Source organism: Cygnus atratus, chromosome 7 (assembly GCF_013377495.2).
Source record: "Cygnus atratus isolate AKBS03 ecotype Queensland, Australia chromosome 7, CAtr_DNAZoo_HiC_assembly, whole genome shotgun sequence".
Lineage (NCBI taxonomy): Eukaryota > Metazoa > Chordata > Aves > Anseriformes > Anatidae > Cygnus > Cygnus atratus.
In genome coordinates this window covers 23,000,004-23,015,636 of record NC_066368.1, presented here as the reverse complement: position 1 = coordinate 23,015,636, position 15,633 = coordinate 23,000,004, and the positions used below count along the sequence as shown (strand labels likewise).

The 15,633-nt window shown below is 38.6% G+C and overlaps 1 protein-coding gene across 3 annotated transcripts in view; it reads left to right on the top strand.

The window, feature by feature from the left end:
- PCDH15 (protocadherin related 15) overlaps positions 1–15,633 on the top strand; it is a 353,826-nt gene that overhangs the window by 88,700 nt on the left and 249,493 nt on the right. For all 3 annotated transcript variants that reach the window (XM_035537720.1, XM_035537702.1, XM_035537711.1), the window contains exon 5: positions 10,686–10,805. In XM_035537720.1, coding sequence (XP_035393613.1) covers positions 10,686–10,805 — 120 coding nt within the window. The remainder of the gene's footprint in view (positions 1–10,685; positions 10,806–15,633) is intronic.

Sequence of the window (15,633 nt, the reverse complement as noted above, 5' to 3'; positions counted from 1 at the left end):
TAACGCAGAACCTCTGTGAGTAATGGACCAGCTCCTTCTTTGGGTTGCCAAGAAAAGATTTTCAGCTCTGGACACTAATTGCTACAACTGGTAACTTTAATAAATAAATTTGTGAACATTTTCTGGCTTGTGCATTAAGTCCCTTTTCTCCAAATCTAATTTCAGAATATATATATATACATATATATATGTGGGTTTTTTTTTCAGGAATATTATTTTTGAAGGTTGTTACACTGTGAAAACGAAATATGCCATTTCACTATACTATTTTAGGGGACATAAATCATGTGTTTTTTTTGGGAGAAAAACTGCTGAGATTTCTTTTGCCTACATGCTGGGCTTATCAAACAAGTTTGGTTTTATCTAAAGAATTTAGCTTGTGAAAAGAATAATTTGTTTAAATATAATTGATTAGCTTAAGTCAAAACTAACCTCAATTAAGCGTGTGTATTTTCTAACTATGAAGCTTTGCACGTATGGAGATACCAAAAAGTGAAAGAGTGTTGAATCTCTCTTGTTTCAGGCAGCTCCAGCAGTTTGTGACCCTGGTATTGAAACATTTTTGAGGTATTATTGCTTCTAGCCAGGTACTAAGGGAATACAGAGAGGAAAACATAATGCCTCTATATGAGCGTGTAGCTCTCCTTCACCGTTTGATCTTCATTTATATATCATTTAAGCACCTTTTAAATTGTCAGGATCTCCCTCCAGACAAGTTTCAGCAGTCCCTCCACCTGTATGTCTTACCACCAGAACTGGGGGGAGGGTCACAAGAAAACTGGATGAGTACTTGTCAAGTCCTCCTTAGGCTTATAAATTGTTTTCAAGTTGGCTGTGATGCAGGTAATCAGTTCCAAGATGTGCACAAATGTATATCTGTATTCGGATATACTATCTGAGTGCAGATAGTATATCAGCGCTGTAACACTAAGGAGGTAAGGATTTTCCATAATTAGAAAGAAGTCTAAAAGGCAGAGAGAAAAATGCACCATTTAAAATAATTGATATTAAGAAATTTAGCAGTGTTCCAAATATCTGTGACTATTTATTTAAATTACTGTTGGGTAAAATGCAGTCTTGCTCTTCCCACCAGCTGCAGTCCTGTTTTAATTAGCTTCTTTGTTTCATTTCATTGCTGTTATGCTTATAGCTCCTGACATGGCACCCCTGTGCCCTTCAGCAGTACCCAGTGGGTTAATGCTCTCATTAATTAACAACAACAAAAAAATCACAACGCATCTCAGACTTTCTCAAAGGTTTTAGTGAATGATTACAGTTTTAATGATAGTTTATTTTGCTGGTAATTGGCGCTGCTCCTAGTGAATTTTAACTACAGGGAAACACTGAAAGGGGGTTTAGCTGTTTTTGGTTTTGGATTGTTGATATTTTTCTGGGTTTGGTTTACTTGTAAACTAAAAAGTACGGAAATTTCTCTTAAATGCATAATGTAAACCAAATCAAAGGACAATTAGATTTACAGCTATACATGTGAGCATCAAAAACACCTGTTTTTTCTAACAAGTACCTGGTCCGTATCCAATTGAGGACTTGCTCAGGTGTTTTACATGGCTGTGCAAAGGTGGTTTCTCCTGCCAGCTGCCCTGGATCTGGCTGTCCACATGGGCTGAAGAGCACATGCACTGTGGCTTTATAACGATATTACCATCACTAGTGCTTGTATGAAAACATCAGGTAGACATTCCACGTGTGCTGTTTAATCCATTTGTACATACATAGTTGGATGCATACACACATTGGATTTACAACTGCTGTACTAGCCAGCTTGTCAGTATGTGCTTTGTAGGCGTAATGTCTCCAAGAAGCATCAGGCTTGCCGCGTACACATCCTTCTGTAAGGAAAGCCAGGCCAAAATTTCAGCTTTGGAGTTACTCCATAATGTTTTTAGGGAGTGAAGTCTAGGGCAAAGATTTTTCAAAATACTTAAATATTTTTATACTTATTGGTAACTGTAATGCAAGACATAACTCTAACTAGATTCTACTTATTGGTTGATTTTTTTTAGTGTCAGAAATGTCAAAAGGTAAATCATATTTTGGAGAAACAGTGCTTCTTATGTCAAATGTTCTTTATTTTGAGTGCCCACAACATATTAAAATTAATGTATATAAGAAATTGAGGGCTACTTTAATGCCAACATAAATCCCAGTTTCACATGTCTTTTCATAAAGACACGGATTAAAATTAAGCTCATACTTTTCCAGAAAGCTTAAATGGAGTTGGGTTTGGTAGAGTAGTGTCTGTCTTGGTTTATTCCAAATTATCTCAATTTTTTATACTAGATTGGTTAGAAAAAGAGGAGCAAGTTAGACAAAAAGCTCCCCTGGTCCAGTGCATTTTCTCTGTCAGTGGCCCCTGCAGATGCTCAAGGAAGAGTGTAAGGACCGGGAAATGTGCAGAGAGTTAGAGCTCTGCTGAGCTCCAGCCACTCGTAGCTGTAAAACCTGGTAGACCAAAGGCAGTGTAAGGAATGGCTCTTGGCCAGTTTTTCCTTTCTCAGTTTCTTTTGAACACAAACATCTTAAAATTCTTACTGCAAGAAACATCGTGTCAATTCAAAATAATTCGTGTCAAAATTTTGCATCCTGTCAGAGGCATCTGCCAGTATTAGGAGTTGCATAGGTGTCAATTCAGAAATGCCACGGTAGCATTTAGTTGATTTTCAAAGCCATCATTCATTTGAGGGGTAGAGAATTCTGTCATTAATACCTATTTTCTGATACCTCATTATTTAAGTGCTAATACTCTCTTCAGTTTTCCTTCTACTTACAAATTCATCCCAAAGTGGGTGAACATGAAAAGAGTAAAACTGCATGCCTACAGAAAACTTCAAAATCCTTCAGAATATGTGCACTTATCAATTCCATAACTATGTGGTCAGTCTTATTTAAAAAATAATAATAATAATAAAAAAACCCTTTCCTTCCCTTATCAAGGTGTTTATTTATAGACTTTTTTGTCATATCATTTCTATATATATATGCCTTGATTTCTGGCACTGAGATGAGAAACGCTGTATTTTCTCTTTTATTCAGAAATCTTCATTAGGATCCTGAAAATCCTGATAAATCTCTATCTATAGTGCCTGTATAATTTGGGCCTGTTTTGCCTGTTGTCAAATGATTCTTAGGGAATTGTTTTCTTCTGTCGTTCACAAACATTCTTGTATACAAGACCCTTGGGCAAGGTGATCCAGAATTAAAATGTGTAGAGAAATTGTTTCCTTCCATGTGTGGTTTTAAAACTCATCTTTTGCATCTAAGTGTGAAAATGAACATTACATGTTTATTGAGAAAATATCTTTTTCAGGATGATCTTAATTATTCTACTGAAAGTATGTAGCTGCTGTACGATTGCTCTTGTGTTCTTGTTAAGGTTTATGGAGCCTGTAATGTTTGCTTGACTTGATGGGTTAGCTTTCAGTAGCAGTGCTGGTGTTCCCAATTAAATTACAATTACAATTGGTTTTAAAGTTCAGCTTCCTTAAAGAATAAAATAGAATATCTCCTTCTCTAAAATAACTATATGCTTTTTGAACAAAATATTATCTGAACATTTATAAATGAACTAGCTAATTAGTTTGAGGTAGTTAACAAAGAGAAAAAAATACCTTGCATTTTAAAGGCAAGCAAAGGAATAACCTTACATGTATTTGTGTGCATATATATATTTAGATACACTTACATTTATTTGAGTATGTATATACGTATATTTATATATATCCACATATGAAATTATCTGTTCTCTCTGGTCCTAATAGTCATTGTAGGGATCTAATCTAGACACAGAAAATCCATCTGCTTATAAATAAGTGGCATTTTGTGCATCAGCTATAGTAAAACAAACAAAAAGATGGTAATTAAGCTATTGACTATTTATAATTGTCTGGGTTATGAGACAGAATTGGGAAATAATTCAGATATGCCCTTAACAGTGCTAATATTAGAAATATTCTACAGGCTTATTTCCTTTGCTTTTATATATATTTACATGAAAATGTCACACCATTATTTAGGAGAAAAAAAAACTGACAAGATGACTTTAGCCTGGGGCTACATTCAACCAGGTGTATTAGTGACCCAGAGATATCTGCTATTACAGTATATCTAAACCAAGTTTTGGAAGTCTGGAAAGCTTATGGTTAGAAATTGAAAAGAATTTTATAACTCTACTATCACGGCATGGACAAATATATTAATATGGCCACAAGGGTTTTAAAAACATGTAGCCTTGTATGGGGACTGGACACTAAAATCTTGTACAGCTAAGACACAGCTGTGGTTGGCTGTGTTCTGTGTTAAACACAACTTATCCTTACAAATTGTATATCATCTAAATACAGCTCTAATTCTTCATTGCCTGAGTTTTAGATGACTTTTTTTTATTACTAATTTTTCATGTGGGCCTTACTCAAGTGTTTCAAATATTTTGGTAATCTCAGTGGCGTTTAGTAACAGTTTTTGTTCGGAAATGTTAGTGGAGCTATTTCAGTAATATTTGAATTCAGTGTTACTGAATTACTGAGTGTTACTGAGTGCATACATACCCTTATAGCCGATAACAATTTGTCCCTTGTAAACCATTATTTTAGGGTTAATATTATTTTTCCTTAAGTTGGCAGAGAGAGGAAGTCTTTGCAAAATAAGAATGTTTCTTGAACTTAGCTGTCTTACAACTTTGACTTTGTGCTTTTGAGCATTATAACTTATGCTGAATTTTCATTGCTTCTGGTGTAATTATTCATATCTTTTTCCTTATGGTATTTGAAATAATTAATCTCTGCAGGTAGACATCATCAAAACAATATTAGCTCAGAATGATTAACTGTAATTATTCCTTTGCTCTGCTGTTTAGGGCCACTGTGAAAAATTATTCATTTTTAACTTTGTAAATAGGCAATAATAGGAAAATTTATTTTCAGAATGTTTTATGGAAGTATTGAACGTTCCTGTCTGCATCTAGATTTCTAAGAGACATAAATCACGTTGAAGGAAATTTCTAAGCATTAAAGTTGTTGACTGTGGAAGAGTAAGATTTATTATATGCATTTCCTCCCTATTTGTATAATTACGTTCTTTTGAAATCTTACTCGTTTTCTGTCATCACCACTTGGTTCTTTTTCACCACAATGAATTCCCACAGAAATGATGCTTAGACTGTCGCTAATGCTGATACCTGTTTTTCTTTATGGTTTCCAGTAGTCCATCTTGCATAAAATAAGAAACTCACAGTGGTCGACTGTTGGCTTCCTGTGCATCTTCAGTCCCTTTCTGTAGGAGATACTAAAGTTTAATACTGAGAAAAAAATTCTCACCAAGGTATTCTGTGAGGTAGGGATGTCTAATGGAAGTGGGACAAGTGGGGCTCTACGGACGCTTTTTGGAGCCATTTTTGGACCCTGCTCCAGTCCAAAAAGGAGAAGCAAACTAAGGGTGCCAGGAAACCCACCTTAGACATATTTCTTCCTCCCCAATCTCTGAGTTGGTGTTGGATTTTTCCAACCGATCTGTTAGTCAGGCATTGGAACAGGTTGCCCAGGGAAGTGGTGGAGTCACCATCCCTGCGGGTGTTTAAGGAAAGGTTGGATATGGTGCTTAGGGACATGGTTTAGTGGGTGACATTAATAGGAGGGGGATGGATGGACCAGATGATCTTGAAGGTCTTTTGCAACCTTAATGATTCTATGATTCTATGTTGTTTTTAACCTGTGAAGAAATTCCTTTGCCAAAGGAAGCCTGGGATTCAAGCACAACCTTTGACTAGTGACTGAAAGTTACATTCATCTGTATTTTATATAAATATAATCTCAATTTTGCCATTTCAGTGTAGGAACAAACTTCCTTCCATGTTGAAGATATCTTGGTTGCTTCCTCTTGCATGCCTTCTCTGGCAGAGTCAGTGGTGGGATTCACTCCTTGGTTAGATCAGCAGCTGAATCATTTAATTTGGATGTGGGTCAGATTCATATATACAGAATTACAGATCTGTTAAAGTTAAGAAATTTGCAGTGTACCATTTAATTTCGTGTGATTTCACTATTGTAATTCATTACTGTTGTTTTTGGCAGATGCAGTCTTTACTGAAAAGTAGCTAATTGAATTCAATTATTCATCGAAGCTAATGCAAACTTTGTTTACACTAATAGAGGTGTCCTTGGAAAGGTTTTCATTTTGGAAGGAAGTTTTTGCTAAAATAATGGAGAAACAGGGTTTCTATACCTAGGTTCTTCCTACGCCTAGGTTTCAGCTTTTATATGTGTGTTTTAAACACCTCCATAATATTCATTAGAAAAATACGCCTTTCCTTCCCATGTTGTCTGTCTTTATTCACAGGGATGCTCTTTGTAAATGGCTGTTCACATAAATAATCCTTCTTTAAACAAGAACAGTGGGATAACTCTTGTTGATAAAGAACGGTCATTAATAAAGTCACAGTTTATAAGATGAACTGAGTTCTCAGTTGTGCCTTCTGTGGCCCAAAGCAGAAAAAATATGTAGAACAAGTTTATAGTTTGCTCCCAATTTAGGACAAGATCAGTAGTTCATATGCTAAGCTGGACTCTAGTAGAAGAAAACTGGTGGTAGGAGGGAGTTTTATATGAAGGATATCTAAGATCTTCCTGTATATGAGCTATGTATTGATTGTTATACAGTAAAGCATGAAATAATTACTGTTTCATTGCCATTTGATGTCCAAAATGCATTTATTTGTTTGTTAAATATTCATCTTTCTTGAGAATTGCAAGGAAGATTTCTTGATAGCTTTCCTGGTGAGGTATATATGCACTGTAGAGTATGTTGTTATGAAGCTGTCACCTCATCAGATTTCTTTTATTTTGCTCTGCCCTAGGAGGCTTCTTACAGTAGTTCATATTTGGGTTTGGATTTCATATATCCTTTTCCAACAGTGTTGAATGTCTTTTTTTAGTAACGTGGTATTACACAGTGGCTTTCTGCTTTTTGATACAGCACATCAGGAGCATTAAATTTTAGTATTTATTTTGTAGTCTTATTTGTTGAGCTTCTTACTAAGATAATGATGGATTCAAATAAACATTTCTCAAGTGTGTGACTTAGAATCATAGAATATCCCGAGTTAGAAGGGACCCATAAGGATCATCGAGTTCAACTCCTGGCTCCACACAGGTCTACCCAGAAATTCAGACCGTATGACTAAGAGCGCAGTCCAAACACTTCTTAAACTCTAACAGGCCTGGTGCTGTGACTACGTCCCTGAGGAGCCTGGTCCAGTGCACGACAACCCCTCTCGGTGAAGAACCTCTTCCTAATATTCAGCCTGAACCTCCCCTGCTGCAGCTTGACACCATTCCTGCGGGTCCTGTCACTGGTCACTAAAGAGAATAGATCAGTGCCTTCCCCTCCGCTCCCCCCCATGAGGAAGCTGTAGACCACTATGAGGTCTCCCCTCAGCCCCCTCTTTTCTAGGCTAAACAGGCCAAGTAACCTCAGCTGCTCCTCATCCCTCACCATCTTTGTAGCCCTTCTCTGGACACTCTCCAATAATTTCACGTCCTTTTCGTACTGTGGAGCCCAGAACTGCACACAGTACTCGAGGTGAGGCCACACCAGAGCAGAGCGAGACAATCACTTCGCTTGTCTGACTAGCAGTGCCGTGCTTGATGCACCTCAGGACATGGTTGGCCCTCCTGCCTGCCAGGGCACACTGCTGGCTCATATTCAGCTTGCTATCAACGGATAAAGAGCAGGTAAAGACAGATAAAGAGCAGGTAACTCAGCTGTCTATGCTATCATCTGGATGGCTACCATGTGGGCTGTTTATATTAGGTTAAAAAAAAAAAAAAAAAGAAAAAGTTTTGCTGACTGCATGGGAGGGCCTTTGTAGGAGACCTATGAAGCCTGCCCTCCTGCATGCCCAGGTCCCACTTCCCTTCACAGCAGAGCAAGCTGCCTTCAGTTTCCAGCTTAATTCAGGTTGTTCTGTGGCTCTGCACCATCCCTCCTTACTGGTCAAAATATAATGATGGCAGGTTTGTCAGAAAACCCTCAAAAATGTGGGTAAAAGCAATGCTGCTAGTGGAAAATTATCACAATGGGAATTCTTAGTGTAAAAATACTGTGTAGCTTTGAAGGCAGAGTGCCTCTCTCAAATGATTACATATGGAGTTTGAGATGTTTAGGAATGATCTCATCTGAATTTTTGCAGAGGCTGCACTAATCTCTGACGTGAGATCTAGGGCAGCCTATAAAGCTGAGTTAGTGTTACTTTTTTCCTGTTTTTCAGGAATAGTGAGTGATGGGGATTTTTTCAGTCTCATTTCTAATATAATCTGTATTGCATAAAAGATAATGTAGATAAACTAGAAACCTGCATATCAGGTTCACGAAGGTCTGCACATCCGCAGTCAGTTACTTTGGATGCAACACACTAAATCCAAGACTTTATCTTTTGACTTTTACTGGAAGAGCATGCAATTGTAATTCTGGTGTATACTGCTATTTCATTTTTACAACTGTCTCCTTTGTTATCACTTAATGATGTGGTTTACAGCACTAGAGCCTTTTTATGTTAGCCATCAGTTATCTGCACCCTGTCAGGAGCTGGATACTGCCGCTCTGGGTGAAACAGAGCAAGTCTTGCTGAGCAGAGCTGCTGGCAGAGCTCAGTGGGAGCCAGGCCCGCAGCCCCCTCTGGAAAGCAGCACATGCCTCGCCGTGTTTCAGCTCTGAGCACTCGCACAGGGCCAGTCGCTCCTTAGCACCCCGGCACCGTGCAGAGCCCAGTTAGGGTGCTCTCGCCATCGGGGGTGCCAGGCTGGAGCTCTGTCCTCTCCCTCGGCTGGGCACTGAAGCACAGCATCCAGCTAGCGGAGTGCTACAGCCACCGTGCTAGGCGGCCGTGCTCCCGGGCTTCTCCCGCTATGACCTGGCTGCTCAGACGTGTGTTCAGAAGGGATTATTTTATGGAGAGCTGTCACTTGTTTGCAGCTGGCAGCTTCTTTCTTCTTCGGAGGGCATGCTGGTGGTACAGGTGTGGAGCAGGGGCATGGCTGCCAATGACCGTAGCCAACCCGGGTGAGCAGCAGAGCTGGCAAGCACGTCACACCGCACACACCATGCCACTGCCAGCCTGCTGCGATGGCCTTGTCTTCAGAGCTGCTCCTGTGTTTTGTCTGCGAGCACTGAAGCTTTTTCTGACAGAAGCATGGGGGATTTGCATCATAGAATCGTTAAGGTTGGAAAAGGCCTCCAAGATCATCTGGTCCATCCATCCCCCTACTATCAATGTCACTCACTAAACCATGTCGCTAAGCACCATATCCAACCTTTCCTTAAACACCCCCAGGGATGGGGAAAAGTGTTGCTTGCTCTTTTTTTTTTTTTTTTTAAACTATCTGAATCTATTTTAATTGGTAATTTAGACGAATTTTCCCCAAGTTGCATCTGCTTTCCTTGTGACGGTAGCTGGTAAAGTGACATCTCTGTGTTTGCCTTAACCCAGAAGCCTATTCATCCTCTCTTCCTTTTGTCCTTTTTGGGGGGATGAGAGGGCTGGCAGCAGGCTGAGGTCAACCCACCTCTACTTGTGGGAGGGTGAAAACACGCATATATTGCCCAGCGCAGTTTTCAGGTTGCTTTGTTATTTTATCCCCTTAGCAAAACATAAAAAGCCCTTTCTCCCCTGCACGCATGCTGTAGCATTTACCACTATGGTATGCTTTTTAGTTGAGGGGGACACAGCTCTGGTGTTACGCTGTCAGCCAACAGACATCTGAATGACCCTTTTTCCTTTGCACCTTCTCTTAAAACTTCAAACTTCTTTATACCCCATAGGTTTAATTGTGAAATTTGGAGGGAGGAAAGGGGTCAGTGGGTCTGCGAAGGAATTCAAGGACCAAAAATTCTCATGTACTAAGAGAACAGCAGCAGGAGGCATGGCTATGAGGAGTGTTTGTGTTGAATCCAGAGCTGTTTGTTCATTTGGTTTTCAGGGTTATTACTTGCAAAGTTCTCTCAATATTAAAATTCAGAAATGATGACTCCTAAAATGTGAGTTGGATTTCTGTCCTTAATCTCAATTGGTCTTGATTTCACGCAGTTTATCTATCCGAGGATAGTTATAAATTGATTAATTTTCAGAATATAATTTTGTGAGTATTCAGTTGCTGCCAACAAAGTATTGGAGAAACAACATCTATCTCACCTGTATTTAAAGCCATAAAGCTCTGTGTGTGTGTGTAATGTTCATTTGGTGCTACTCACATTCTTACAAAGCCACTGCTGAGGAAGTTCTATTTACCTTTGCAGGTCATTTTCATTCTTTAGTCTGAAAAAAAGTAGTTTTTAGTTATTGTTATCCATTTATAGTTTTTCATTAATATTTTTTCATCTTTTTAAAAATACACATGGGGTGCTGACCCGACACAGATGATCTGTGAAATAAAAATAGAAATTTCTGTTTCGCTCTATGTGACCCTTGGCATCAGTTAATGTAGTTTCTGAGTATGTAGTGTCTAAATATTTGCTCACTCATGAATTTCCAGGCTGAGTAAAGAGGAGGAGAGAATGTCGGCCTTGTTTTATAGACTGGAGCAATGGGAAAAAAAAATGCACTTGATAATGAATCCTCTATTGTGTCTTTTATGTTTTGGGTTTTAATATGCATTTGCATTTCCCTGTTCTTGCAGTTAACTCCAGTTGGAACAACCATCTTTACAGGGTTTTCTGGAAACAACGGTGCTACTGACATCGATGATGGTCCAAACGGCCAGATAGAATATGTCATCCAGTACAATCCTAATGATAAGGTATGTGCCCTGTAATTTTTTTCCCTTACTTAAAGTATGTATATATATATATTTTTTTTTTGTGTGGTGTATATATATATATATATATTGACTTTGAAACAATAAATGAATAAGAGGTTGCTATTGGACATCATAAAGAAACTCTAAACTTAAAAACTTCCTGTCGTAGATTATCCTTTCTGCCAATGACCCTTGCTTGCCCCATAAACACAGCTATATTTCCTTTTCTTTCATTGCCACACTATTATCAGCATAGTTCTTAATCATCAGTCAATAATCCCTTCTTCTCTGGTGTTGTTCACACGCTTAATCTTTTTTTTTGGCATGCTTTTTCAGTGTGTGATAGGTAGTTATATTTATTCCTGCACATTTGCACCTAATAGATTCATTGCCAAGAAATATTCATAGGCATAGCTAAGCTACTCTCAACAGAGACATTCCAACTGTAATAAATAATAAATAAATAATAAATATTATATTTATTACATTTATACCTTAAAAACAAAAGCAACAAAACCAAACACTTTTTAAAAAGATAGTACTACTGTTTTATTTTAATAATATAGAACCCTGCCTGTTATCTGTTCAAACACATCATTTAGAGACAAAAAGCATAGAGAATTAAAATAAATGCTTTTTAGGTTCAGATTTGTGAATTTCTCCATTATTAGGTGTTTTTGCACAGGGGTGATTCGTGTGAAGTGTCCATATGCATTTTCTTGGCAAATTCAAATTATTTTAGCAATCCTTTTTTGTAAATCAAGGTATTTTTTGCCATGGGCTAAGAGCACCATTACTGTGGATCAGGTGGTGTGATAATTTAAGTATGCTAACCTGAAAATAAATTAATCCCAAGAATAATATAGACGTTAAAGAAGGAAAACGGTATGTAGCATATAGATTTAGTGACCCCATTCATATTCTCTACTGTTACTTATGGGTAATTTAAATAAAAATGATTTTCTAGGAATACAGCAATCTGATATTCACTCTGAATTAAAAGTGTAGGCATACAGGTTATGATTTAATTTGCTTATGATTTAAGCTATATAACTCATAAATGCTTCTGTCCTATCCACTTAAGTCAACAAGAGTTTAAAGAGCTACTGAATTACTTAGTGCTTTTATTTTTTTATATTTTTCCCCTATTCTTTTTTTTTCTTAGCTTATAATACTTAACAAGAACAGTTCAAATAATTTCCTCTTTTTCAATAAAGATCTTCGTATCCTCAAAACAAACCGAACTCCAAATCCTTAAATTATTACACACTTCTTTTGAAATATATTGTACCACAGTGAAATAAGAAGAGCTGTTTAGTGTTTAATTTACTGTTATGTCACAGCATTATACTGCTGAAAGGCACCCTGGGAAATCATTCTAAAGCATCTCCCACAACTACGGTGGCCTCAAGCCCAGCAGAGAGAGTTCATTTAACCACTAACGAAAGGCATTATAGCGTGCCCAAGTGGTTTGATCCTGTTCCACCAGCAGAGGAGTTAAAAAGCATTTTTTTTTCTTGTTTACCTAGCAAAACTTAATTGATCTTGTTCTCCCAGTCACTGTGGGGAATTGCGAGAGACTTCCCTGTTTGGAACAACTTCTTCAGAGTAGTTAGTTACTTCATCACTTCTTTGTCTTACTGCTGTTGTATTCCAGATTAAATTAATTGCTTCCTTCCTCAGTAGGTAACCATCATGCATGTAATACTGCTTTTACCCAGCAACGTGTTTTAAGTTTGTGCTTGACTGAGGTGGTTTGGAAGCTTTTTCACTGCAGCTGTTCTTTCCAGAAATGTAGCAAACTTTCTTCCTTAATCTGGGATACGGTTACTACCCTTGAAAATGATGTGTACAGCTTATTGAGAAACCCTCTACTTCTAGGATCCTCCCATGTCACATGTTGAAGATGCCCCACAGTGTTGTTTGGCACCAATGACTTATTCTGCAGCTTTAGAAAAAGCTAAAAGTGCTGACGAGTTTTATTAGACCAATTCAGCATTAAAAGACAAATCAAAACACAGCAACTGTAAAAACTACAGATGTTACTTGGGGATTCAATTTGGCTTAAATATTTTGTTGTTTAATTTGGAAAATAGATAAAAGTCAAGTAGAAAAAAGAAAGCAAAACATGCTTGATGTTGTTCTGGTCTCTTTCACTTTTTTGGGGGGGGGAATGCCATAAAATTTTCCTTGGCTCTGAAAAGCTAAGGGTGAGGTAATTAACTTGCCAAAAAGATTGTCTTCTAATGCAGAGCTAATTGTAGATCTCTGAGGACTCTGTTGATACCTGAAGGTTATTAAGACAAATGCATCCTTACAACAAGTTCTGGACTCCGTCCTTATTAGCTAATTTTACAGAGGTTCATTGTATTATGTTTGGTGAGGATGCAAAATGAAACTTGTTGAGTTTTTCTGAAGATTGGGATATGCATAACGCTTTTGCTGTGTTGATTTTTCACATAACATGTCCCTGTTTGGGGATCAAATTGAATTGGTATCCTGGTGACTTTCCCTTTCTCAGGGTTTACCTAGCAGTGTTTTGCCACACGTACATTGAAACTTAGAATGTTATCTGTGCAGTGTTTCACATCACACTCATGATTTATGTTGCATAGCTTCCATGGAGGCCATAAGTGACCTATGAAAAATGCAGAGGAATATGGCCGGTGGTTACCTTAGGTGTTTTTTACACCACTGGGGGAGTTTGGGGACATCACAGCTCTGTTTGGAGCTCTCCCAGGGGTGTGAAAGAAACTTAATTGGATATAATGTTCCCAGTAACATTTCCTTTTATTATAAAGTTGCAAGTTAAACGTAATTTCTGTGCCAGTAGGATTCTGTTGGAAATTTCATTGTCTGCTGTAGCAGAGAGATGAGCAGTATTCCCAACAGCTTCACTGGTTCTGTTACACTTCGTTGACTCTGCAGCTGTGTGCAGTAAATGTGTATATTGGGTACCTGAGTGCGTGAGGTACAACTCAGACAAACCAGGTATATGCAGCTTGAAGCTCCAGTTAAAAACAAACAAAAAATCCTTTCCTTTTGGATGTATACATCATTGCCACGGATGAATCAATGATGTTTTTAGCTGTTCGCATTTTTTCAATAGATCTTATTGGAGGGGAAGAGAAAATGTTTCTTTTGTGTATTAGGTATATAGTGTTTGGTCTTATTTTCTTTTTATCTTGAGTGGTAGTTTAATGAAAAAAATAAAAAAAAGTGGTGATGGGGATATGTAGCCTATTGTGGCTTCTCCAAAGCACACAACCTTGTTACAAAGGGTAAATTGCCTCCTCTCCTGTGCACCTGCACAAGGGAGTAGCAGAATTGCAGGAGATACTTTTATTCTCCTCTTTGAGCTGCTTGCGTTCTAGACTAGAACCTGGGATCATAGCCCAGCACCACCACTTCCTTTTAATCTTGTTTAAGATAGGTGGGAAAGATTGTGGCTTGGGCTGGGTATAGGGACTGTCCTATAGCAGAGCTGGCCAATGGCCGTGGGCAGCTTCAGCAGAGATCCAGGATGTACATGTTTTGGATAATCAGGCTAAGACAGTGATGCACAGAAAAACTTAGTTTGTCTTATGTGTACTGCTCGTTATGGAGAAAACAGAAGCAGACTTCTTTCAATTAGAAGATAGGAAATGCTCTTTTTTCCCCCCATGACAGAGATCAAACAGTGGAGCAGGAGCCCAGAGAGGTGGTACAATCTCTGTCCTAGGAGATACACAGCCCCAACAGGCCAAGGCACAGAGCAGCCTGTGTGAGCTTCTGTGCTCTCTGCCAACCTCATGTCCTCTGATTCTTTAGAACTCTAAAACCTGCCCTGACATAGTAGAGATTTTGCTATTTTTGTCAGATGCGTTACCATCTGTGCACAGTCCATCTTTCTAGAAAGCCCTGCAAGTTGCTTTGAACTCTTTGAATATAAAAAGTGTAATTCTTCAAATGCTTTTGTGCTGTCCGTCGGGTAACAATGATAATGTGGAACTGTTATCTTTCTACTGCTTAGGGCTTGGAGCTGAATGACCTGGAAGTGTTTTTTTTTTTAATTTTCCCAAAAGGCTAATTTTATGTCTGAACCCAGGAAGTGATCCTTGCCATCCTGCTGCCTCTGGGCTTCAGAAACGATGCTGTTTCACCATTTTAAGCTAGGTGAATATTTTGTGTTATGAGGACTTCTGCACAAAAGCATTTTGGTGTTTATTTTTTGAAGCTTTTCAAGGAGAATCAGTTCTGTTCTCTTGGAGTAGGCAGGTGACAAAGCAGCGTCATTCTGCCGGAAAGCATAAAGGAGCTCTTGATATTCCTGACTTCCTGCATATGCTGGCTCATTTCAGTTTTGGGTGGAAATGCAGCTGAGCTGTGCTGTGTACATCTAATTGCCTTGGAGCTTTGTTAACAATTTGGATTGCAGCAGGAATAAATGGAGTCTGCAGAACGATCGCAGGGATGTGCACGGGGTGGTTCTGATGGGCCACCTTAAGGAGCTGTCGCACAAGCCCACACCTGGACACTGCACTACACATCACCCTGAGCCACTGCATTCATTGCTGTACTGGAGAGAGAGGGGACTCCAGATGCAGGCAGTTGGGGATGAGGCTAAAGGTTTTGTTTTTTTTTTTGCTGAAGTTCCACTGATGCTTATTAACAGTTCAGATTGTAGTCTCCTACTTCAAATGCATCCTCATGGCAAGATATGCCAAGGAAAGGCAATGTTTTGAGAGTGCCCTGGCTGCTCCTGAGCTGCAGAGTCTTTTCGAGCTGGTTCTTGCCTTTTTAACCAGAGATAAATGGGCTAAAGCAGCAAGGGGGATCTTCCTCATGA